A 26,871-nucleotide genomic window follows, 5' to 3' on the forward strand; every position below is an offset into this window, starting at 1 on the left:
AAATGTGATTTGATTTGAACATCTGCTAACCATGTGTATGTGACCAATAACATCTGCTAACCGTGTGTATGTGACCAATAACATCTGCTAACCATGTGTATGTGACCAATAACCATGTGTTTGATTAGATTTAGTGAATCATTTTAGAAACTGCGTTACTTCAGTCAGCAGATGACGAAGTGAGTTTTTCAGTTGATGCTTCTCGCGTGACGTATAATGCAGTGGACACACGGGTTTCCACTAGCTACCACAGCCACAATGTCAAAATGGACGATATCGAAAAAAATTTATGAAAACGAACATTTGCTTTTTGGTCTTAATTTAGGGTTCGGCATAAGGTTGGCAATGTGGTTAAGGTTAAGGTTGAAATCACATTTTAAGAAGATAAATTGTAGAAATGGGTGTTTTTTTGTGGACTTTGTGGCTGTGGTAACTAGTGACGACCGACCGCTGTGGACACTTCTGGAACGACACGGTTCAACCGTCTCTGTAGCCTGTTAGCCGACAAGAAGGAGAAACATTGAAGCGCTGTCGACCATGTTTGTGTAGCTACACAAATACCACCCCAGTGATTTAAACACAGTTCTGTTAACGTATCTACTAGCTCATTTAAACGTCATTTGCCTGTTATTAAATTTGCAAATGTATTACCGAGCCCAGAACTAGGCTAGTCGCTAATGCTAAGTAGCTAGCTAGCTAGCATCCCTGACAATGAGCTCACTAAGATACTCTCCCCCTGCTAATGAAGAGGAGGTCTGCTGGACGGAGAAAGCAGCTATGGGGATGGACATTGTCATTAAAGAAGAAGAGGAGGATATTACAGTGATAGGAACGGAAGAAGCTTGTCGAATTAAAGAGGAGGAAGGGATAGAAGCTGTCACAGTGAAAGAGGAAGAGGGGATAAAGGTTGTCATAGTGGAAGAAGGGGAGGTAGAAGCTTTCAGAATGAAAGATGAGATAGAGGAGGATATCATATTGAAAGAAGAAGAACCTTTTGTAGTGAAAGAGGAGGAGACTGAAGATCCGATTAACACCAGTGAGTATTGTCTTAACAGGGGACACACTATGGGGTTGTTGAACCAGGGTGTGGTTTTAAAGGGGCAATCTACAGACCTCGTTAAAAAAAAGATAACTTTTTTAAAAGTGGATTTATGTTTTTTGTTTAGTTTGTATTCAGAGTTCGCTTGTGTAACAGTATAACTTTAGTCCGTCCCCACCCGGGCGCGAACCAGGGACCCTCTGCACACATCAACAACAGTCACCCACGAAGCATCGTTTACCCATCGCTCCACAAAAGAGCAAGTGACGTCACCGATTGAAACCCTATTAGCGTGAACACCGCTAACTAGCTAGCCGTTTCACATCCGTTACACTTGTCTATTGCTCTCCGACGGAAGGTTTTAGGATGATAAGTGGTATGTTTGGAATCAGATGAGGGAGCAAGCTATAATCTATGTTTTTACCGGTAGTCAAACTCTCTTCCCTTTTACAGATCCAAAAACGAGGCAATATGCAGTTTCCTGGCCCTCCCAGGGATCTACAGTGAAGGAGGACATCAGAAAGATACAGGAAGAATCTAATGTGACACCCATGAGTCCCAGACAGTTTGGTGGTGATGACGATGCTATTCACTGCGACAAAGAATGGGACGTGAAAGACAAGGATTGGTTTCCTAGCAACAGGCTGAAGGCGGAGTCGGCTCCAGAGTGCCACACCCCAGAGCAGAGGGGGAGTGGTGTGAGTACATCCCAGTCACAAAGTGTTTCTGGTTCTCAACATTCCTTCCTTAATTCCTGGACCTCCTCCTATAACCTATAAATGCATTGGAAGAGAACATTTGAGGTTCATCCAAATACTGATATGTGAATGTTTTTTGACAAATGCAGGTGATTCTGATTGGACTTTCTCCTCCACAACATTTATAGCAGGAGGTCCAGAGAACGAGAGGAATCAAGGTAGGAGAGTGTTTCCCACCCTAAATTGATTGTTTATTTTTGTGGTTTCCAGGACATGTCTTTCCCTCTCCCAGAGTCCCCAGGTCGTGCCTCTCCCACTGTTGCCTTACTGTGGGGTCTGAAGAGGGTGTCTGTGCGGCTGGTCGACTGCAGGAAAACACCGGGTCTGCGTGGAACTGTGAGAAGAGAAGAAGAGGGAGATTCAGATTCAAGTAAGAACAGTGGTGTGTGGATTAGACTGTTGTATAGCAGCTCATTAGTTCTGTGGTCAGTGTATTCACTGTTGTACAGCAGCTCATTAGTTCTGTGGTCAGTGTATTCACTGTTGTAGAGCAGCTCATTAGTTCTGTGGTCAGTGTGTTCACTGTTGTAGAGCAGCTCATTAGTTCTGTGGTCAGTGTGTTCACTGTTGTAGAGCAGCTCATTAGTTCTGTGGTCAGTGTATTCACTGTTATATAGCAGCTCATTAGTTCTGTGGTCAGTGTGTTCACTGTTGTACAGCAGCTCATTAGTTCTGTGGTCAGTGTATTCACTGTTGTACAGCAGCTCATTAGTTCTGTGGTCAGTGTATTCACTGTTGTAGAGCAGCTCATTAGTTCTGTGGTCAGTGTATTCACTGTTATATAGGAGCTCATTAGTTCTGTGGTCAGTGTATTCACTGTTGTACAGCAGCTCATTAGTTCTGTGGTCAGTGTATTCACTGTTGTAGAGCAGCTCATTAGTTCTGTGGTCAGTGTATTCACTGTTGTAGAGCAGCTCATTAGTTCTGTGGTCAGTGTGTTCACTGTTATATAGCAGCTCATTAGTTCTGTGGTCAGTGTGTTCACTGTTATATAGCAGCTCATTAGTTCTGTGGTCAGTGTGTTCACTGTTGTACAGCAGCTCATTAGTTCTGTGGTCAGTGTGTTCCCTGTTGTACAGCAGCTCATTAGTTCTGTGGTCAGTGTATTCACTGTTATATAGCAGCTCATTAGTTCTGTGGTCAGTGTATTCACTGTTGCATAGCAGCTCATTAGTTCTGTGGTCAGTGTGTTCACTGTTGTAGAGCAGCTCATTAGTTCTGTGGTCAGTGTGTTCACTGTTGTAGAGCAGCTCATTAGTTCTGTGGTCAGTGTGTTCACTGTTATATAGGAGCTCATTAGTTCTGTGGTCAGTGTATTCACTGTTGTACAGCAGCTCATTAGTTCTGTGGTCAGTGTGTTCCCTGTTGTAGAGCAGCTCATTAGTTCTGTGGTCAGTGTATTCACTGTTGTAGAGCAGCTCATTAGTTCTGTGGTCAGTGTGTTCACTGTTATATAGCAGCTCATTAGTTCTGTGGTCAGTGTGTTCACTGTTATATAGCAGCTCATTAGTTCTGTGGTCAGTGTGTTCACTGTTGTAGAGCAGCTCATTAGTTCTGTGGTCAGTGTGTTCACTGTTGTAGAGCAGCTCATTAGTTCTGTGGTCAGTGTGTTCACTGTTGTAGAGCAGCTCATTAGTTCTGTGGTCAGTGTGTTCACTGTTATATAGGAGCTCATTAGTTCTGTGGTCAGTGTATTCACTGTTGTACAGCAGCTCATTAGTTCTGTGGTCAGTGTGTTCCCTGTTGTAGAGCAGCTCATTAGTTCTGTGGTCAGTGTATTCACTGTTGTAGAGCAGCTCATTAGTTCTGTGGTCAGTGTATTCACTGTTGTAGAGCAGCTCATTAGTTCTGTGGTCAGTGTGTTCACTGTTATATAGCAGCTCATTAGTTCTGTGGTCAGTGTGTTCACTGTTGTAGAGCAGCTCATTAGTTCTGTGGTCAGTGTATTCACTGTTGTAGAGCAGCTCATTAGTTCTGTGGTCAGTGTATTCACTGTAGTACAGCAGCTCATTAGTTCTGTGGTCAGTGTATTCACTGTTGTATAGCAGCTCATTAGTTCTGTGGTCAGTGTGTTCACTGTTGTAGAGCAGCTCATTAGTTCTGTGGTCAGTGTGTTCACTGTTGTAGAGCAGCTCATTAGTTCTGTGGTCAGTGTATTCGCTGTTGTAGAGCAGCTCATTAGTTCTGAAACTTCTCGAGCTGCTTTTTGCTAAAGTAATTGTGCACTGATTGGTGTCATCTTCTTAGTCAGAATGGCGGTCTTGTCATCTCTCTAGTCAGAAGGTGTTTCACCCGTGCTGGCTTGTCATCTCTCTAGTCAGAAGGTGTTTCACCCGTGCTGGCTTGTCATCTCTCTAGTCAGAAGGTGTTTCACCCGTGCTGGCTTGTCATCTCTCTAGTCAGAAGGTGTTTCACCCGTGCTGGCTTGTCATCTCTCTAGTCAGAAGGCGTTTCACCCGTACTGCCCCAGGTGATACTTAAGACCTGCTGGGCTGTTCATCAGTTGGCATGAGATATGTTGAGATAGTAATGGCTTTTGTTGGTTCTCCCTGTTTAAGTTGAGAACCCAAGCCTTTTATCCACTGTCTTCCCTGTTTCCTATAGCTCTGCTTCCTGTTGACTCCCTGTCTTCCCTGTTTCCTATAGCTCTGCTTCCATGACATCACAATACCCCATAATGACAAAGCAAAAAAAAAAAAAAAAATAGACATTTTTGCAAATGTTTTAAAAATATAAAACTGATATCACGTTTACATAACTTTTCAGACCCTTTACTCACTCAGTACTTTGTTGAAGCACCCTTGGCAGCGATTACAGCCTCCAGTCTTCGTCGGTATGACTCTACAAGCTTGGCACGCTTGTTTCTCCCATTCTTCTCTGCAGATCCTCTGCAACCTCTGTCAGGTTGAATGGGGAGCGTCGCTGCACAGCTATTTTCAGGTCTCATCACCACGCTTCATCAAAGGGATGGTGGCAGGTTAACTATTTACCAAGAGTAAAACAAAACAACCACAATGTCTATTTACCACCACAGACCGATGCTGGACCTAAGACTGCACTCAACAAACTGTATAATGTCATAAGAAAACAGGAAAAAGCTAATCCAGAACGCACAGGGACTGGTGGTGTAGTTGAGTGAGATGCCTACCTCTACCAAAAGACAGTGAATGTCTCGGCTGTCGACAATGGGACCAGTTTATTCTGATAATGGAGGAGGTAGAACATCAGACTGACGACGGGTCCTCACCCTGGAGTGGATGTTGAGGGGAGAACATCTAGGTCTAGGCCAACGACGGGTCCTCACCCTGGAGTAGATGTTGAGGGGAGAACATCTAGGTCAAGGCCAACGACGGGTCCTCACCCTGGAGTGGATGTTGAGGGGAGAACATCTAGGTCTAGGCCAACGACGGGTCCTCACCCTGGAGTGGATGTTGAGGGGAGAACATCTAGGTCAAGGCCAACGACGGGTCCTCACCCTGGAGTGGATGTTGAGGGGAGAACATCTAGGTCAAGGCCAACGACGGGTCCTCACCCTGGAGTGGATGCTGAGGGGAGAACATCTAGGTCAAGGCCAACGATGGGTCCTCACCCTGGAGTGGATGTTGAGGGGAGAACATCTAGGTCAAGGCCAACGACGGGTCCTCACCCTGGAGTGGATGTTGAGGGGAGAACATCTAGGTCAAGGCCAACGACGGGTCCTCACCCTGGAGTGGATGCTGAGGGGAGAACATCTAGGTCAAGGCCAACGACGGGTCATCCCAGCTTTTGGTGGCAGCAGTTATATCTAACTACCCCGACCCCAACAGCAGCTACATTGGATTCCAGGAAGCTGAGGCTCATAGCGTCTTAGACGAATAACATTTTCAAGAAATAACATTGTAGTTAAAATGTTTTATTAACAATTTAATGTTATTATAAAACATAAAACAACAATTACAGTTACTAAGCAATTCACAGTGTCACTCAGCATTAGTTAGACCAGGGATTTACACACATCTACCTAGAGAGCAACCATCTTGTAGATTTTTACTCCAACAGCTGGGCTTAATTAGGGTTGGATTGAGAACCTACAGGACGGTAGGTCTCTAGGTACAATGTTTGAGAACCGTGGGGTTTATGTAAAACGCAGGGAAGATCCCAATTGCATACTCTTTGTGTCCTCTCTCCTTCTCAGAACGCATTGGATGAGAAATCCAGAGGACCTCTGTCTCTCATCCAATGTGTGTTTTGAGAAGGAGATGAGCAGAGGTGACCTGAGGAGTATGTAATTGAGATCTTCCCACAGAATCCTCCTCATTACTCCATGTGCTGACTCAGACCTGGGAGGCAGCCCAGTTCCAAAACTTCACCAGGTTGTAAAACGAGCCTCTCTGGGCGCCAGATGAATCGAATCCCCTCATTGGACAGAACGGGTGTTCCCATTCAAGACGATGATGTCATAATGGGTGGACTGTCGGCCGTTGCGAGTGTACCCATTGGAGCAAAGCAGGAACTAAAAGCAGGAAGTGTTCTCATCAGTCTGTGCTGTGATTTGTTGAATCAACTCGACTGACATTACAATAAATACATTCCATTGCATGAGCCACATCCGTTAGCGTCATCTGAACGAACATTCTACATTGCCATGGAAATGATCGTATCACGTACGGCAAGAGGTGCCGATGTGTGAAGTCTGGAACCAACAGAACCCTGAACAGCTTCTCCCCCCCGAGCCATAAGACTGATAAAGAGTTCACCAAATGGCTACCTGGACGATCTGCATGAACTTTGACTCACATCAACATACGCTGCTGCTACTGTTTCTCATCTGTCACTTTATTCCTAGTTATATGTACATATCTACCCCCATTACCCCTACACATCAACTACCCCGTACCCCTACACATCAACTACCTGGTACCCCTACACATCAACTACCTGGTACCCCTACACATCAACTACCCCGTACCCCTACACATCAACTACCTGGTACCCCTACACATCAACTACCTAGTACCCCTACACATCAACTACCTGGTACCCCTACACATCAACTATCTAGTACCCCTACACATCAACTACCTGGTACCCCTACACATCAACTCAGTACTGGTACCCCTGTGTATACAGCCATGTTGTCGTTACTCGTTGTGTATTTATGATGACGTGTTTTATTTCTCTATTTTCTTTCTCTTCTCATTGTTGGGCCTGAAAGGAAGCATTTCACTGTTAATCTACACCTGTTGTTTATGAAGCATGTGACAATTAAACTTTGATTTAATGACAACGCCAAGCAGCCATTGCAAGTGTTCCCAGGAGTTGACCAGTCAAACTGCCATGAGTTGACCAGGATTAGAGGTTCCAATCCCGTTATATTCATTCTGACGTCTATGCTAATGGGTTGACCAGGATTAGAGGTTCTAATCCCATTCTATTCATTCTGATGTCTATGCTAATGAGTTGACCAGGGTTAGAGGTCATTCTATTCATTCTGATGTCTATGCTAATGAGTTGACCAGGGTTAGAGGTTCTTCTATTCATTCTGATGTCTATGCTAATGAGTTGACCGGGGTTAGAGGTTCCAATCCCATTCTATTCATTCTGATGTCTATGGCCATGAGTGTGCCAGTATGAAAACACCCCTGAGGGAGAGAATGGTGCTGCTCCAGATGGTCTGCATAGCATTCACACTGCACACAACCACCAATGATTGCATGCCATGTTTTTGATGCTGTTCCACAACATCACACTGCCATTATTAGGCTAAAGGTAGTTGCAAAGTTAGGTTTAAAGTTTGGTTGATTTTTTTTCTTTCCATCGGGGTGATGTTGGGAGGTAGGTCTGGTGTCCCCCAGGGTGATGTTGGGAGGTAGGTCTGGTGACCCCCGGGGTGATGTTGGGAGGTAGGTCTGGTGTCCCCCAGGGTGATGTTGGGAGGTAGGTCTGGTGTCCCTCGGGGTGATGTTGGGAGGTAGGTCTGGTGACCCCCGGGGTGATGTTGGGAGGTAGGTCTGGTGACCCCCGGGGTGATGTTGATAGGTAGGTCTGGTGTCCCCCGGGGTGATGTTGGGAGGTAGGTCTGGTGTCCCCCGGGGTGATGTTGGGAGGTAGGTCTGGTGTCCCCCGGGGTGATGATGGGAGGTAGGTCTGGTGTCACCCGGGGTGATGTTGGGAGGTAGGTCTGGTGTCCCCCGGGGTGATGTTGGTCTGGTGGGTCAATGGGGTCCTAGACATCCTGCTGGACCAATGGTGTCCTAGACAGCCTGCTGTACCAACGGGGTTCTAGACAGCCTGCTGGACAAACGGGGTTCTAGACAGCCTGCTGGACCAACGGGGCTCTAGACAGCCTACTGGAGCAATGGGGTTCTAGACAGCCTGCTGGACCAACGGGGTTCTAGACAGCCTGCTGGACCAACGTGGTTCTAGACAGCCTGCTGGACCAACGGGGTTCTAGACAGCCTGCTGGACCAACGGGGTTCTAGACAGCCTGCTGGACCAACAGGGTTTTAAAGTTTGGGTTCTAAAGGGGTTCTAAAGATGTAACAGATTAACAAATCATACAGACATTAGTCCTCATTTGTCTTACCTTGCATCCTGCTGAACAATTATTTTAGGAGGCATGAGTGGAGGAACTTTGAGTCCCAACTTTGAAAAGAGTGAAATGGATACAAAGATAGAAGATAAAATCAGGGTTCGTCAAATCAAATGTTATTGATTGCAGACACATATTTAGCAGATGTTGTTTGAAATGCTTGTGTTTCTAGCTCCAACAGTGCACTTCCCCTCCCCCTTAACATGTTTTTTAAAAATTTGTTTTAAATTTTATTTTTTTTCTCCCCAATTTCGTGGTATCCAGTTGTTAGTAGTTACTATCTTGTCTCATCGCTATAACTCCCGTACGGGCGCGGGAGAGATGAAGGTTGAAAGCCATGCGTCCCCCCGAAACACAACCCAACCAAGCCGCACTGCTTCTTTAACACAGCGCACATCCAACCCGGAAGCCAGCCACACCAATGTGTCGGAGGAAACACTGTGCACCTGGCGACCTGGTTAACGTGCACTGCGCCCAGGCCCGCCACAGGAGTCACTAGTGCGCGATGAGACAAGGATATCCCTACCAGCCAAACCCTCCCTAACCCGGACAACGCTAGGGCAATTGTGCGTCGCCCCATGGACCCAGAGCCTGGGCTCGAACCCAGAGTCTCTGGGGGCACAGCTAGCACTGCGATGCAGCGCCACCCGGGGAGGCCCCTTAACATGTATTTTTAACCTCACGCTTAATGTTAAGGAAGTCCCCCAAGTTATGGAAATCTGCTTTTGTGCTGCCTCTCCTGAAAGGTGGAGATCCTTCGCTACTTGACAGCTGTTGATCCATATCAAAATCGTCTGTACTGTCAAAGGTCCTGGAGTCCTTAGTTAGTAGGCAGCTGAAGGCCTCCAAGAAAACAACATGTGCGATATTTTCAAATGCGAACAACATGTTAAATGGAATCAGGTTTTAGTTCTGGCCACAGCACCCCGTTTCAGCAACATTGAAGGTTTTAAACGTCATCCATTGTGCTCTTGACAAGAAGTTACATTGTGTTGTCTGTCTTTTATTGATTTGTTGAAGGCATTTGACACCGTGGACCATGCTGTGTTGGTGCAAAGGTTAAAAATGATATGGGTATTACTGGTCATGCTCTAGATTGGTTAATAAATAACCTATCACATTGTACACCGTGTGTAATGGCGGCTGGTTGTAATGTGTAATGGCGGATGGTTGAGTCCATAGAGTTGTGCTCAGGTGTTCCGCAAGGTTCTATTTTGGGCCCACTGTTGTTCATTTTGTATATCAACAACATTGGGGATCATATTGAAACAGCGGATGTTCATTTTTTTATGCAGATGATACTGTTCTTTATTCAAGTGCTAGTAGTTTATCTTTAGCTTTTGAAAATTCCCAAAGAGCATTTAACACCATTACAACAGAATCTGTATGATTTTAAAGATGGTTCTGAATTCGGGTAAAACAAAATGCGTGATATTTTCAAAATGCCAGGGCATGTTGTTAATCATGTCATCGTTACATTGGATGGACATACTATAGAGCAAGTCAGTGTACAAATATTTGGGTGTGTGGGGTTAACTGCCTAGTCATCCTCGGGGATTCGATCTAGCAACCTTTCAGTTACTGGCCCATGTTATGTCAATGAGAAAAACCTGTATAAATAAAAAAATATATATCTTAACAATTCAAAACAATAGCCAATGCTAACCAGCATCCGCTAACATACCTGTAGACTTCCAGTAGTTTCACTAAAACGAGTTGACTGTCTTCATAGGAAGACAGTTATTTCATTTAGCTCTCTCTTTTAAATAAACACTATTTTTTGGCAGGTGAAAGAACAGACTCAGAGGAGCCGGAGACGTCCAACCCAGCAGGACAACACCACTGCTCCAACTGTGGAAAGACTTTTTCCCGGTTAGGGTCCCTGAAAAGGCACGAGATGATACACACAGGAGAAAAGCCTTTCCACTGCTCCCAGTGTGGGAAGAGTTTTGCCATGTTATTTTGCCTGAAACGACATGAGATGATACACACAGGAGAAAAGCCATTCCACTGCTCCCAGTGCGGAAAGAGTTTTGCCCGGTTATGGCAACTGAAAATGGATGAGAGAAGGCACAGAGGAGAGAAGCCTTTCCGCTGCTCCGATTGTGGAAAGAGTTTTACCCAGTTAGGGGGCCTGAAGGAACATGAGAGAATGCACACAGGAGAAAAGCCCTTCAACTGTTCCTTTTGTGGAAAGTGTTTTTCCCGGTTGAGGCACCTGAAAACACATGAGCGAATTCACACAGGAGAAAAGCCCTACCACTGCCCACATTGTGGAAAGAGTTTTACCCGGTCGGGGCACCTGAAAGCACATGAGAGAATTCACACAGGAGAAAAGCCCTTCCACTGCTCCCTGTGTGGAAAGAGTTTTACTCAGTTAGGGGGCCTGACAAAACATAAGATATTACACAAAGGAGAGAAGCATTTCCACTGCTCCCTGTGTGGAAAGAGTTTTATCCAGTTATGGGGCCTAAAAACACACGAATGGACACACATAAAAGACAAGCCTCACCCCTGTTCCCAGTGTGGAAAGAGTTTTACCCGGTTGGGGCACCTGAAAACACATGAGAGAATTCACACAGAAGAAAAGCCTTTACACTGCTCCTTGTGTGGAAAGACTTTTATTCAGTTACTGGGCCTGAAAAGACATGAGTGGACGCACATAAAAGAGAAGCCTCACCCCTGTTCCCAGTGTGCAAAGAGTTTCACACAGGCAAGATACCTGAAAAAACATGAGCTGACACACTCCGCGGAGAAGCCTTGAAAGAATCCACATTGCAGAGAAATATATATTGGAAAGATATTTACCTGGTTAGGGAACCTGAAAGACCAGGAGGTAACAGACACAGGGGAAATACCTTACCACTGCTCTCAGTGTGGAAAGAGAGATTTAACGTAACTCATTAATTAACTGATGTATTTAACACGTACAGTGCTCCAACACTTGTCAAATTTTTTTTTTTCACTGACTGTTTATTTGTTTATGCCACACAAAATCAAATTGTACAAAGTGAACTCAATGTTTTTTTTTAACATGAATTGAACATGGAGTGAGTATATCTGTTTCACTATAGAGTAGGTCAGTTGTAATGCTTCTTAATTAAATTAGAACTTTTTAGAACTCTGTCTTTGTGTATTTTCTCTGTGTGTTAATCAAGTGCTATCTATTTACATGTGCTATATTTCCTCTTGTGTTTGCATTGTGTATGTGTGTGTGAAAAAATAAACTAATGTACAGACTGAGAAAAACGTACGAATCTAATTCCAACAGTATTTATTCATAATGTACATGTTAATATTGAGAGGGGTGTACTGCAAGGCAGGATCAATAAGGGCTAGCCATCTAACTTTTTTTTAATATAGTACCAGAAATAACTATGATTAATAATAATAACTACGATTTTCTGGTTGAATTCAAAAATCCGAACTTAGATATGCGTTTTTCAGTACAAAATAATAAAAGGTATCTGGCTAACTCATCGATCCTGCTGTTGTTGTATACCACTCAGGTCTGCCTAGAGGAAAACAGTCCAGGTCTCCACCACCCTAGGAGAGATTAATACCCCCCCCCCCCACACCGTTCCACCACCCTAGGAGAGTCTAATACACACCACCACCCCCCCCCCCCCCCCACCACCCCACCACCCCCCCCCCCCCCCCCCCCCACACACACACACACACACACACACACCACGTTCCAGTCGCACATGCCCCTTAATATTTCCTGTGCGACCTGGAATTTTAATATGGAAGCACCAGTGCGCCTATAAAAAAATATCACCCAGATAAAAACTTTTTGTAATGATAAGGCTTCGCTGTACTGTACTGTTCGTTAGCGTCGTGCTATCATCAATACTACAACGAAAACTGCTCATTTCTAGATCAAACGGGATTTCTTTCCTTCTTCCTGTCACGTATTGGGGGGCGCATTTTCCATTCATAAACCACGTCGCTTGCTTTTCTAAAACTCCTCGCGGGCTGTTAACCATTTTCTTTTACATGTTGGTTGTTCAGTCATGTTTGTTACCTCATTATCTAGCTAGCCAGGTAGATAACAACCTGTTCACTTTATTAGTACATTCAAACATTTGGGGGCACAGAAAGATTGGAAACGGGAAAGCTTCTTCAGGAGATCATAGCAATTGTATGAATGACAGATCTCTTGGTCGTCACAAACGTTCTGAAAGAGACCGTGTTCTATGTTCCGCATCTCAATAGGAAATGGTGCTTTTACATCGTGTAAAAACCTAACATTACACAAATTACTGATTTGTCTCAATATTTTTGGTATTTCTAATAAAATAGTTTATAGGGCACAACATGTGCTTCAGAAGTAGCTAGACATCATATAAGCTATATCTCAATCGATTAAAAAAATAAAATAATAATCTGTAAAACTAACTCAGGACTAACCTGGTCTGGGGCAGGCTAACTCAGGACTAACCTGGTCTGGGGCAGGCTAACTCAGGACTAACCTGGTCTGGGGCAGGCTAACTCAGGACTAACCTGGTCTGGGGCAGGCTAACTCAGTACTAACCTGGTCTGGGGCAGGCTAACTCAGTACTAACCTAGTCTGGGGCAGGCTAACTCAGGACTAACTCCACTTATCCTGAATCAAGTGTCTGAGCTGCGAGTTGAGGACCAATGGAAATCTGATTTCCTCCCTTTCGTAAAGATTGCATCATTGTCCCATTTAATTTGAGGAAGATTGATATAAATAATTAATAAATCAAATTGTGTTCATTTTTTAAATATTAAAATACTGATCACATTACATGTTTTCACACACAGTAAAACTTGAGTATGAATAAATAACTATTTTATCGATAGGAGTGGTGAAAAAGGTGCTTGTGCATTGATAAAGCACACCAAAGATCACATTAATGGCAAGTAATAATGTGATAAAATAGAGATGCCTACTTCACACCAGCCTGCTGAGTTTGCAAGATAACTATTCCTTCATTTGGATTTCAGCACAAATTAAATATGTGGTTCTGCCCTGACAAACAGAGGTTGCAGTTTGGAAACTGCAGTAATTCCAGTCCACGGTGTTATTTTGGATGCATTATTTACTGCCTACTGCAGTTATAATACACTCTTACTGCAATACCTTTTGGTAAGGGTGACTCCACCATGGATTGATGGTTCGGCATTGTCTGTCGGTGTTCCACTAGCCATGTGCGACATTAACACTTATACAAGCCTAGCTAGAACAGGCTTGAATAAGCAGCGGGTGCACTATCACTTACAAACTACAACAGGCTTTATCAGGAATCAAGGTAAGACCCTGATGCAGACTGTCGAAGTAACAATGTTTATCGTAACAACAGGGGCAGGCAAAGACAGGTCAAGGCAGGCAGGGGTCGATAATCCAGGGTAAGGCGAAGGTACAGGACAGCAGGCAGACTCAGGGTCAGATCAGGCAGAGTTCAGTAATCAAGAGGTGGAGCAAAGGTACAGGACGGCAGGCTGGCTCAGGGACTGGCAGAGAGGACTGGCAGAGAGGACTGGCAGAGAGGACTGGCTCAGGGTCTGTCAGAGAAGACTGCAAAGACAGGTCAAGGCAGGCAGGGGTCGATAATCCAGGGTAAGGCGAAGGTACAGGACGGCAGGGTCAGGGTCAGGCAGAGTTCAGTAATCAAGAGGTGGAGCAAAGGTACAGGACGGCAGGCTGGCTCAGGGACAGGCAGAGAGGTCAGGTAGGAAGTTACAGGATCAGGACAGGCAAAGGGCAAAAAACAGGAGGACGAGGAAAAAGAGGCTGGGAAACCATAGGCGCTGACAAGAAAAACCGCTGGTTAAGCTTGAACGAACAAGACGAACTGGCAACAACCAGACAGAGAACACAGGTATAAATACACAGGGGATAATTAGGAAGATGGTTGATACCTGGAGGGGGGGTGGAGGCAAGGACAGGTGAAACAGATCTGGGCGTGACAGGCTTGAGTAAGCAGCGAGTGCACTATCAATATCCACCTTCATAATACGGATATAGCCTGAGCTAGAATTTGAAGCTAACTGAAGCTAGTAAGCCTGAGAAGATCTAGCTTGCTTCATAGTATACCCCTCAGATCCCGACAATGGCTTAAGACGGGTTTGGGGGGTATTTAAGCTCTGAAGATCCCTTCCCCAAGTTCATAAGTAGTTATCTTGAACCTATTTACAAAAAATAAGAAAAAAAAACATAGCGGGAAACACAGAAGTATTTCCTTCTACTCCGCTAGGATCAGCTCGTCCAAAATGTACGAATACAAACTTGAAAACACTGATTATCATGACAATTTAGTCCACGGAGTGAAACTACTGAACAGTAGGAAGCCTTCATTCCATATTGTCCATTTTCCTTTGACCTGTCCTGTTTTTGGTATGTCGTGTCATACATCAAAGCACATATTGATTTGATAGGGTTCTATTTAGGCCAATGGATCGGAGACATGTTGTATACATACATATACTGGCCGGCAACCACCCGGTTCCTCCACCCTGCACCTCAGAGGCTGCTGCCCTGTCTATTTACATGGACATGGAATCACTGGTCACATTAATAATGTTAAATACAGGGCCTTCGGAAAGTAGTCAGAACCCTTTGACTTTTTCCACATTTTGTTACGTTACAGCCTTATTCAAAGATGTATTCATCAATCTACACTCCATATAATAATGACATAGCAAAAACAGGTTTTTGGAAATGAAATGTATTAAATTTACACAAGTATTCAGACCCTTTACTCAGCACTTTCAAATCAAATGTAATTTAATGTCACATACACGTGTTTAGCAGATGTTATTGCGGGTGTATCGCAGTCTGAGGTCCTGAGCGCTCTGGAGCAGGTTTTCATCAAGGATCTCTCTGTACTTTGCTCCGTTCATCTTTGCCTCGATCCTGACTAGTCTCCCAGTACCTGCTGCTGATTAACACCCCACAGCATGATGCTGCCACCACCATGCTTCCCCATAGGGATGGTGCCAGGGTTTCATCCCGATGTGTCCTTTGACCTAGGTAATATTATACGACATGTTACAGGTACACTGGACTTAACGTTTATAAAGGTAGACCAAGGTAATATGACATAATTAACACCCCCACAGCATGATGCTGCCACCACCATGCTTCATTCATAAATGTACACCGGACCAAATGTTTATAAAGGTAGACCAAGGTAATATGATATGACATAATTAACACCCCCACAGCATGATGCTGCCACCACCATGCTTCATTCATAAATGTACACTGGACCAAACGTTTATAAAGGTAGACCAAGGTAATATGATACGACATACTGTATGTTGCAGATACATTCATAAATGTACACTGGACCTAACATTTATGCCTCGACGTCACTCAGCTTTGAATTGAATTGAATTTATTTGGGTGAAAACCTAATACAACAATATGTAATATATTCCCAGAGGATGGCAAAGTATTAATTAAAATGTGTAAAGGAAACGGCTTGTGATTTGAAGAAGAGACTACCAGTTCATCACAGACACTAGTTGATAGCACACACCCAGAGATTCTAACTACATTGTTTTAGATTGCCTTCTGCCATGTTTGGAAAGCATATTTGCTTATTTGAAATGGGTCGAATCTACAGCTGAAGTCGGAAGTTTACATACACTCAGGTTGGAGTCATTGAAACTCGTTTTTCAACCACTCCACAAATTTCTTGTTTAACAAACTATAGTTTTGGGAGGTCGGTTAGGACATCTACTTTGTGCATGACACAAGTCATTTTTACAACAATTGTTTCCCGACATATTATTTCACTTATAATTCACTGTATCACAATTCCAGTGGGCCAGAAGTTGACATACACAAAGTTGACTGTGCATTTAAACAGCTTTTTTAAACAACAGAAAATTCCAGAAAATGTCATAGCTTCAGAAGCTTCTGATAGGCTAACTGACATAATTTGTGTCAATTGGAGGTGTACCTGTGGATGTATTTCAAGGCCTACCTTCAAACTCAAACTCAAAAGAAATCAGCCAAATTGTAGATGTCCACAAGTCTGGTTCATCCTTGGGAGCAATTTCCAAATGCCTGAAGGTACCACGTTCATCTGTACAAACAATAGTACGCAAGTATAAACACCATGGGACCACGCAGCCGTCAAACCGCTCAGGAAAGAGATGTGTTCTGTCTCCTAGAGATTAATATACTTTGGTGCGATAAGTGGAAATCAATCCCAGAACAACAGCAAAGGACCTTGTGAAGATGCTGGAGGAAACCTGTACAAAAGTATCTATTTCCGTAGTAAAACGAGTCCTATATCGAGTCCCATATTGACGTTTTACTCTGTTCTTCAGCTTGCAAGCCGAAGAACACCATCCCAACCATGAAGCACGGGGTTGGCAGTATCATGTTGTGGGGGTGCTTTGCTGCAGGAGGGACTGGTGCACTTCACAAAATAGATGGCATCATGAGGAAGGAACATTTTGTGGATATATTAAAGCAACATCTCAAGACATCAGTCAGGAAGTTAAAGCTTGATTGCAAATGGGTCTTCCAAATGGACAATGGCCCCAAGCATACTTCCAAAGTTGTGGCAAAATGGCTTAAGGACAACAAAGTCAAGGTACTGGAGAGGCCATCACAAAGCCCTGTCATCAAGCCCATAGAACATTTGTTGGATGAACTGAAAAAGCGTGTGCGAGCAAGGAGGCCTTTACAAACCTGACTTACTTACACCAGCTCTGTCAGGAGGAATGGGTCAAAATTCACCCAACTTATTGTGGGAAGCCTGTGGAAGGCTACCTGAAATGTTTGACCCAAGTTAAACAATTTAAAGGCAATGCAACCGAATTCTAATTAAGTGTAATGTAAATTTCTGACCCACTGGGTGGGAATGTGATAAAAGCTGAAATAAATAATTCTCTCTACTATTATTCTGACATTTCACATTCTTAAAATAATGTGGTGATCCTAACTGACCCAAGACAGGGGATTTTTACTAGGATTAAATGTCTGAGTATAAATGTATTTGGCTAAGGTGTATGTAAACTTCCGGCTTCAACTCTACATCTACATGATGTATTGTTACACCATGTAGGAGCAGTATAGACCTAGTCTGTTCATTATATACACCTACGTGATGTATTGTTACACCATGTAGGAGCAGTATAGACCTAGTCTGTTCATTATATACATCTACATGATGTATTGTTACACCATGTAGGAGCAGTATAGACCTAGTCTGTTCATTATATACACCTACGTGATGTATTGTTACACCATGTAGGAGCAGTATAGACCTAGTCTGTTCATTATATACATCTACATGATGTATTGGTACACCATGTAGGAGCAGTATAGACCTAGTCTGTTCATTATATACACCTACGTGATGTATTGGTACACCATGTAGGAGCAGTATAGACCTAGTCTGTTCATTATATACATCTACATGATGTATTGTTACACCATGTAGGAGCAGTATAGACCTAGTCTGTTCATTATATACATCTACATGATGTATTGTTACACCATGCAGGAGCAGTATAGACCTAGTCTGTTCATTATATACATCTACATGATGTATTGTTACACCATGTAGGAGCAGTATAGACCTAGTCTGTTCATTATATACATCTACATGATGTATTGTTACACCATGTAGGAGCAGTATAGACCTAGTCTGTTCATTATATACATCTACATGATGTATTGGTACACCATGTAGGAGCAGTATAGACCTAGTCTGTTCATTATACACACCTACGTGATGTATTGGTACACCATGTAGGAGCAGTATAGACCTAGTCTGTTCATTATATACATCTACATGATGTATTGTTACACCATGTAGGAGCAGTATAGACCTAGTCTGTTCATTATATACATCTACATGATGTATTGGTACACCATGTAGGAGCAGTTTGGACCTACTCAGTACTGTTACACCATGATTGAGCAGTTTGGACCTACTCAGTACTGTTACACCGTGTAGGAAGAGTTTGGACCTACTCAGTTCTGTTACACCGTGTAGGAGCAGTTTGGACCTACTCAGTACTGTTACACCGTGTAGGAGCAGTTTGGACCTACTCAGTACTGTTACACCGTGTAGGAGCAGTTTGGACCTACTCAGTACTGTTACACCGTGTAGGAGCAGTTTGGACCTACTCAGTACTGTTACACCGTGTAGGAGCAGTTTGGACCTACTCAGTACTGTTACACCATGTAGGAGCAGTTTGGACCTACTCAGTACTGTTACACCGTGTAGGAGCAGTTTGGACCTACTCAGTACTGTTACACCGTGTAGGAGCAGTTTGGACCTACTCAGTACTGTTACACCGTGTAGGAGCAGTTTGGACCTACTCAGTACTGTTACACCGTGTAGGAGCAGTTTGGACCTACTCAGTACTGTTACACCATGTAGGAGCAGTTTGGACCTACTCAGTACTGTTACACCGTGTAGGAGCAGTTTGGACCTACTCAGTACTGTTACACCGTGTAGGAGCAGTTTGGACCTACTCAGTACTGTTACACCATGTAGGAGCAGTTTGGACCTACTCAGTACTGTTACACCGTGTAGGAGCAGTTTGGACCTACTCAGTACTGTTACACCGTGTAGGAGCAGTTTGGACCTACTCAGTACTGTTACACCGTGTAGGAGCAGTTTGGACCTACTCAGTACTGTTACACCGTGTAGGAGCAGTTTGGACCTACTCAGTACTGTTACACCGTGTAGGAGCAGTTTGGACCTACTCAGTACTGTTACACCATGTAGGAGCAGTTTGGACCTACTCAGTACTGTGACACCGTGTAGGAGCAGTTTGGACCTACTCAGTACTGTTACACCGTGTAGGAGCAGTTTGGACCTACTCAGTACTGTTACACCGTGTAGGAGCAGTTTGGACCTACTCAGTACTGTTACACCGTGTAGGAAGAGTTTGGACCTACTCAGTACTGTTACACCGCGTAGGAGCAGTTTGGACCTACTCAGTACTGTTACACCGCGTAGGAGCAGTTTGGACCTATTCAGTACTGTTACACCGTGTAGGAAGAGTTTGGACCTACTCAGTACTGTTACACCGTGTAGGAGCAGTTTGGACCTACTCAGTACTGTTACACCGTGTAGGAGCAGTTTGGACCTACTCAGTACTGTTACACCGTGTAGGAAGAGTTTGGACCTACTCAGTACTGTTACACCGCGTAGGAGCAGTTTGGACCTACTCAGTACTGTTACACCGTGTAGGAGCAGTTTGGACCTACTCAGTACTGTTACACCGTGTAGGAGCAGTTTGGACCTACTCAGTACTGTTACACCGTGTAGGAGCAGTTTGGACCTACTCAGTACTGTTACACCGCGTAGGAGCAGTTTGGACTGCTTATATATATATATAATTAAATAAATTAAAACCTACCTTTTGTCTCAAAATAAAATAAACATTTCCCTTGACTGTTACCCTCCCACCCAGCAGATGGCGATGTGCCTTTTTTTCAGGCAATGCTGCCAGTGTGACGTATATTCTAATGGACGGGACGCTTCTTCAAGAACGTCGAGTTATCCACCTCCGGAGCTTTTAGCAGTCATAAGCGAAAACATTCAGCTCTTTAAACGCTTTCGGTGTATATTAGCCACAGTGTTTTAAACACACTTGTCGTATCTACTAGTTAGTTACCCAATTGAATATAATATTTACGTTGTTGTTAGCTAACTGGCTGAGTAAATTAGTAGTAGTGCTAGTCTAGTCACTAATGCTAACTAGCTATCTAGCTAACATTCCAACCATGAGCTCACTAAACGACTCCCCCACTTCTAAAGAGGGGGTCTGCTGGACGGAGAAAGAAACTCTGGGGCTGAACATTGTCGTGAAAGAGGAGAAGGAAGAGGAGGATGTCACAGTAAAAGTAGAGGGTGAGGCTGTTACAGTGAAAGAAGAAGAGAAAGACGTTACCGCGAAAGAAGAGGAAGACGCGTTCAGAGTGAAAGAGGAGGAGGAAGATGAGGATGCAGGGGAGGTGGGGGAGATGACTGTCACAGTGAAAGAAGAGGAGGACATTTTTGGAATGAAGGAAGTGGGGGAGATCACTGTCACATTGGAAGAAGAAGAAGAGGAGGAGACAGGAGATCTGATTAACAACAGTGAGTAATATCTTAAAAACGGGGGTACAAACTCTGCAGTTGTTGAACTGATGTGTGGTTTTAAAGGGGCATTCTACTGAAGTTCTACACTTGAATAGTTCTGTACTGTAGGAATCGCTAAAGCTCCAAAGAGACGGGGGACGGCCAACAAAACGTTAACATTTGTTAACATGTGAATATCTCTTTGTGTAGTGCTTTGCTCAGTGTCTTTGCTTGACATCACATTAAAGCAAAAATCAACTCATGTCTGACTTCAAATGATGAAGAGGACAGAATCAAGACAATGAAGGATCATTTTGATCAGGATGAAATGTATTTTTTTTTAAATGACCCCAGAGGTTATTTAAAATCCTTAATAGTACTTTGACGTGCATCAATCTAAGTAACATAATAAAAAAGAATCCCCATCAGAATCCGTCAGTTTAAACTGGAGATATTGGGATGCAACATCTAATCCACCTCATCTGATTGAGATCCACCTCATCTGCCGATGTTGGGCTGAGTCTCAATCCACCTCATCTAATCCACCTCATCTGCCGATGTTGGGCTGAGTCTCAATCCACCTTATCTAATCCACCTCATCTGCCGATGTTGGCCTTCCTCAACTGCTGTGGAAGATGGCCGAGCTACAAATCACATGTTATTTGTCACGTGCGCCGAATACAACAAATGATTACTTTACAAGCCCCTTATTAACCAACAATTCAGTTTGAAGAAAAATAGGAGTTAAGAAAAGTATTGACTAAATAAACTAAAGTAAAAAAATAAATAAAAGATCAACAATAAAATAACAATAATGAGGCTATATACAGGGGGTACCGGTACAGAGTCAATGTGGAGGCTATATACAGGGGGTACCGGTACAGAGTCAATGTGGAGGCTATATACATGGGGTACCAGTACAGAGTTAATGTGGAGGCTATATACAGGGGGTACCGGTACAGAGTCAATGTGGAGGCTATATACAGGGGGTACCAGTACAGAGTCAATGTGGAGGCTATATACAATGAGTACCGGTACCGAGTCAATGTGGAGGCTATATACAATGAGTACCGGTACCGAGTCAATGTGGAGGCTATATACAATGAGTACCGGTACCGAGTCAATGTGGAGGCTATATACAATGAGTACCGGTACAGAGTCAATGTGGAGGCTATATACAGGGGGTACCAGTACCGAGTCAATGTGGAGACTATATACAGGGGGTACCGGTACCGAGTCAATGTGCTGGGGTACAGGTTAGTCGAGGTAATTGAGGTAATATGGACATGTAGGTAGGGGTAAAATGACTATGCATAGATAATAAACAGTAGCAGCAACGTAAAAAAAAGACATCCTGAAAATAGATATTCTCATTAAAACGTCTGTAGCGTCCGAACGGTGTGGCCTTCAAAACTACAATGACCTTTTCTATGGAAAAGGGAGACTCTTTTCTTCTGTTTTGCTCTACGACCCCTTCATCTGGAGGTAACCCATACAAATTAATGGCAGTATGGATATATACAGTGGGGCAAAAAAGTATTTAGTCAGCCACCAATTGTGCAAGTTCTCCCACTTAAAAAGATGAGAGAGGCCTGTAATCTTCATCATAGGTACACTTCAACTATGACAGACAAAATGAGAAAAAAATTCCAGAAAATCACATTGTAGGATTTTTAATGAATTTATTTGCAAATTATGGTGGAAAATAAGTATTTGGTCACCTACAAACAAGCAAGATTTCTGGCTCTCACAGACCTGTAACTTCTTCTTTAAGAGGCTCCTCTGTCCTCCACTTGTTACCTGTATTAATGGCACCTGTTTGAACTTGTTATCAGTATAAAAGACACCTGTCCACAACCTCAAACAGTCACACTCCAAACTCCACTATGGCCAAGACCTGAGCTGTCAAAGGAGGACACCAGAAACCAAATTGTAGACCTGCACCAGGCTGGGAAGACTGAATCTGCAATAGGTAAGCAGCTTGGTTTGAAGAAATCAACTGTGGGAGCAATTATTAGGAAATGGAAGACATGCAAGACCACTGATAATTTCCCTCGATCTGGGACTCCATGCAAGATCTCACCCCGTGGGGTCAAAATGATCACAAGAACGGTGGGCAAAAATCCCAGAACCCCACGGGGGGACCTAGTGAATGACCTGCAGAGAGCTGGGACCAAAGTAACAAAGCCTACCATCAGTAACACACTACGCCGCCAGGGACTTAAATCCTGCACTGCCAGACGTGTCCCCCTGCTTAAGCCAGTACATGTCCAGGCCCGTCTGAAGTTTGCTAGAGAGCATTTGGATGATCCAGAAGATTGGGAGAATTATCATATGGTCAGATGAAACCAAAACTCAACTTGTCGTGTTTGGAGGACAAAGAATGCTGAGTTGCATCCAAAGAACACCATACCTACTGTGAAGCATGGGGGTGGAAACATCATGCTTTGGGGCTGTTTTTCTGCAAAGGGACCAGGACGACTGATCCGTGTAAAGGAAAGAATGAATGGGGCCATGTGTCGTGAGATTTTGAGTGAAAACCTCCTTCCATCAGCAAGGGCATTGAAGATGAAACGTGGCTGGGTCTTTCAGCATGACAATGCATGACAATGATCCCAAACACACCGCCCGGGCAACGAAGGAGTGGCTTCGTAAGAAGCATTTCAAGGTCCTGGAGTGGCCTAGCCAGTCTCCAGATCTCAACCCCATAGAAAATCTTTGGAGGGAGTTGAAAGTCTGTGTAGCCCAGCAACAGCCCCAAAACATCACTGCTCTCGAGGAGATCTGCATGGAGGAATGGGCCAAAATTACAGTCAAACTGAAATGAATCATTGTTTATTAACACCAAGCTGGAGAGATCACAGTCAAACTGAAATTAATCGTTGTTTATTAACACCAAGCTGGAGAGGTCACAGTCAAACTGAAATTAATCGTTGTTTATTAACACCAAGCTGGAGAGGTCACAGTCAAACTGAAATGAATCGTTGTTTATTAACACCAAGCTGGAGAGATCACAGTCAAACTGAAATGAATCGTTGTTTATTAACACCAAGCTGGAGAGGTCACAGTCAAACTGAAATGAATCGTTGTTTATTAACACCAAGCTGGAGAGATCACAGTCAAACTGAAATGAATCGTTGTTTATTAACACCAAGCTGGAGAGGTCACAGTCAAACTGAAATGAATCGTTGTTTATTAACACCAAGCTGGAGAGGTCACAGTCAAACTGAAATGAATCGTTGTTTATTAACACCAAGCTGGAGAGATCACAGTCAAACTGAAATGAATCGTTGTTTATTAACACCAAGCTGGAGAGGTCACAGTCAAACTGAAATGAATCGTTGTTTATTAACACCAAGCTGGAGAGGTCACAGTCAAACTGAAATGAATCGTTGTTTATTAACACCAAGCTGGAGAGATCACAGTCAAACTGAAATGAATCGTTGTTTATTAACACCAAGCTGGAGAGATCACAGTCAAACTGAAATGAATCGTTGTTTATTAACACCAAGCTGGAGAGGTCACAGTCAAACTGAAATGAATCGTTGTTTATTAACACCAAGCTGGAGAGATCACAGTCAAACTGAAATGAATCGTTGTTTATTAACACCAAGCTGGAGAGGTCACAGTCAAACTGAAATGAATAAAGTGCCGGCCTGCAGGGAGCAAAGACTTGAGAATCTTGTCATAATATACAGATCTCTGATAGTATTTTCTGTTGGTCACATCATTTTACTGTTTGGATTTTTTTTGTTGACCGCTTAATGAGGGTTGGTTAGTCGGCATCAGAATTAATCTAAATGTGTATCCCTCGACAAAATATCTTTCTGATACAAAAATGGCTCTAACAATCATGTTTACATGAACACATCTGAAGTCCGTTTACCTGATGGCACTGATAGATGCAGAAATATTCACCCTTTCAAAATATTTCTTCTGCCACAGCTACTATGTTATTTTTTTGTGAAGCATATTTGATTCTGAGTTCAGACAATACTGTATAAACGTTATGTGAAAACGACTTCTGACATTTCTATTGAATAATAAATCACCAGAATACGTTCAATGCGTATTTTCGATTACATATGAAATGCAGAGAGGCGGAAAGCAAAGGGTTTGAACAAGTCCCTTCTGTTACAAACCAAATATTTCACTAGAAGCATGGGGTAATAATGTCTAGATGCTTTTTTTTCCCCAGTGGAGAGAATTTCCTGTCTGGGCTGTGGGACAGTGGAGATTAGTTTATAAATGCCCTGGCTAGGCTGTGGGACAGTGGAGATTAGTTTATAAATTGCCTGGCTAGGCTGTGGGACAGTGGAGATTAGTTTATGAATTGCCTGGCTGGGCTGTGGGACAGTGGAGATTAGTTTATGAATTGCCTGGCTGGGCTGTGGGACAGTGGAGATTAGTTTATAAATGGCCTGGCTGGGCTGTGGGACAGTGGATGTGTAGGAATGATTCAAATGGAACTGTTAATAGCCATTACCCGGGTAGTATTGGGACTAACTAATGGCTATTAACCAATCGGCATCAAAGATCCAAATGTACGGTTTATAATGAGTCTAGATTAAAACCTCATAGGAAGACAGTTTTATCATGTGGGGGTTTTATTCAGGTCTCTCTGTTTAACCAAATACTCTGTCTTTGGCAGGAGAGAGACCAGACTCTCACTCTGACAGCAGTAAGAGTGCTTCAGGGGAACCAGACCCAGAGACTCCCAAACCAGTGAGACGACTCGACTGCTCCCAGTGTAATAAGAGTTTTAAGTTGTCACGGTACCTAAAAATACATCAGAGGACACACACAAGGGAGAAACCTTTTCTCTGCTCCCAGTGTGGAAAGAGTTTTACCCAGTTATGGAGCCTGAACAAACATAATAGAATACACACAGGAGAAAAGCCTTACCGCTGTTCCCATTGTGGAAATAATTTTAGGTCGTCAGATAAGCTGAAGGAGCACGAGAGGACACACACAGGGGAGAGACCATACCATTGCTCCTTGTGTGGAAAGAGTTTTACCCAGTTAGGAAGCCTGAAAGAGCATGAAAGGAAACACTCAGGAGAAAAGTCTTTCCAATGTTCCCAGTGTGGAAAGAGATTTTTAAGATCACAGCAACTAAAATCACACGAGAGGATACACACAGGGGAGAAACCATACCACTGCACCCAGTGTGAAAAGAGTTTTACCCAGTTAGGGAGCCTGAACAAACACAATAGAATACACACAGGAGAAAAGCCTTATCCCTGTGCCTATTGTCCAAAGAGATTTTCAGGATCACAGGATCTAAAATCACACGAGAGGACACACACGGGGGAGAAACCATACCACTGCTCCCAGTGTGAAAAGAGTTTTACGCAGTCAGGGAGCCTGAACAAACATAATAGAATACACACAGGAGAAAAGCCTTACCCCTGTGCAAATTGTGGAAAGAGATTTTCACGATCACAGGACCTAAAATCACATGAGAGGACACACACAGGAGAAAAGCCTTACCCCTGTGCCCATTGTAGAAAGAGATTTTCACAATCACATGACCTAAAATCACATGAGCGAACACACACAGGAGAGATACCTTACCATTGCTCCCTGTGTGGAAATGATTTTTTCCATTTAGGAAGTCTGCGCAAACATAAGAAGAGAAAACACTCTGGCGATGTGTGTACCCATGTTCCCATTGCGTAATGAATATCAGGTTGTTAAATAAAAAATACACAAAGACCTGAAATCACATCATTGAATAGACAGGCAGTGTTCCGATGAGTCACTGTGTTCTGATGAGTCACTGTGTTCTGATGAGTCACTCTGTTCTGATGAGTCACTGTGTTCTGATGAGTCACTGTGTTCTGACTGATGTTTGACTGTTGTTTTATGCCACATTAAATCATATTGTTCACATGAAATCATTCTCTAGAATAGGCCTGTTTTAGTTTCTGAGACAGGATTATGTCTAAAATCAGATTACACTTTTAAAATGTATTTGATTTTGATTCTACACTTTGATATGTTGGATACATGTAAGAAACCTTACATGTTCATGATATGATTTGGATATTATAAAATGTAAATTATAAAATGGATGAATATTGTGTGTATTTCTTGATTCTGACCTTAAAACCTCAGGACGTTTAGTTGTTTGGTTTACAGCGTGTCAGTCAGAACATCACTAGAGGTCTTCTGAGGTGGTGAATGGATGGATGGGAAGGTAGATGTCAGTCAGAACATCACTAGATGTCTTCTGAGTGGGTGGATGGAAGGTAGATAACATGTCAGTCAGAACATCACTAGAGGTCTTCTGAGTGGGTGAATGGGTGGATGGAAGGTAGATAACATGTCAGTCAGAACATCACGAGAGGTCTTCTGAGTGGGTGAATGGATGGAAGGTAGATCACATGTCAGTCAGAACATCACTAGAGGTCTTCTGAGTGGGTGAAT

General features: G+C 43.4%; 2 protein-coding genes across 2 annotated transcripts; both read left to right on the forward strand.

The window, feature by feature from the left end:
- Nucleotides 1–452: 452 nt before the first annotated feature.
- On the forward strand, nucleotides 453–11,617 carry LOC139405243 (zinc finger protein 436-like). The gene is made up of 4 exons (XM_071147679.1): nucleotides 453–1,036; nucleotides 1,493–1,737; nucleotides 2,008–2,167; nucleotides 10,156–11,617. Exons 1-4 carry the CDS (start codon nucleotides 712–714, stop codon nucleotides 11,130–11,132), a joined length of 1,707 nt encoding a protein of 568 aa, XP_071003780.1. The 5' UTR covers nucleotides 453–711; the 3' UTR covers nucleotides 11,133–11,617.
- An 8,264-nt stretch (nucleotides 11,618–19,881) lies between these two features.
- LOC139405246 (zinc finger protein 135-like) lies at nucleotides 19,882–26,297 on the forward strand. The gene is made up of 2 exons (XM_071147685.1): nucleotides 19,882–20,457; nucleotides 25,091–26,297. Exons 1-2 carry the CDS (start codon nucleotides 20,070–20,072, stop codon nucleotides 26,119–26,121), a joined length of 1,419 nt encoding a protein of 472 aa, XP_071003786.1. The 5' UTR covers nucleotides 19,882–20,069; the 3' UTR covers nucleotides 26,122–26,297.
- Nucleotides 26,298–26,871: the final 574 nt, after the last annotated feature.

Source organism: Oncorhynchus clarkii, unplaced genomic scaffold (genome assembly GCF_045791955.1).
Source record: "Oncorhynchus clarkii lewisi isolate Uvic-CL-2024 unplaced genomic scaffold, UVic_Ocla_1.0 unplaced_contig_6271_pilon_pilon, whole genome shotgun sequence".
NCBI lineage: Eukaryota > Metazoa > Chordata > Actinopteri > Salmoniformes > Salmonidae > Oncorhynchus > Oncorhynchus clarkii.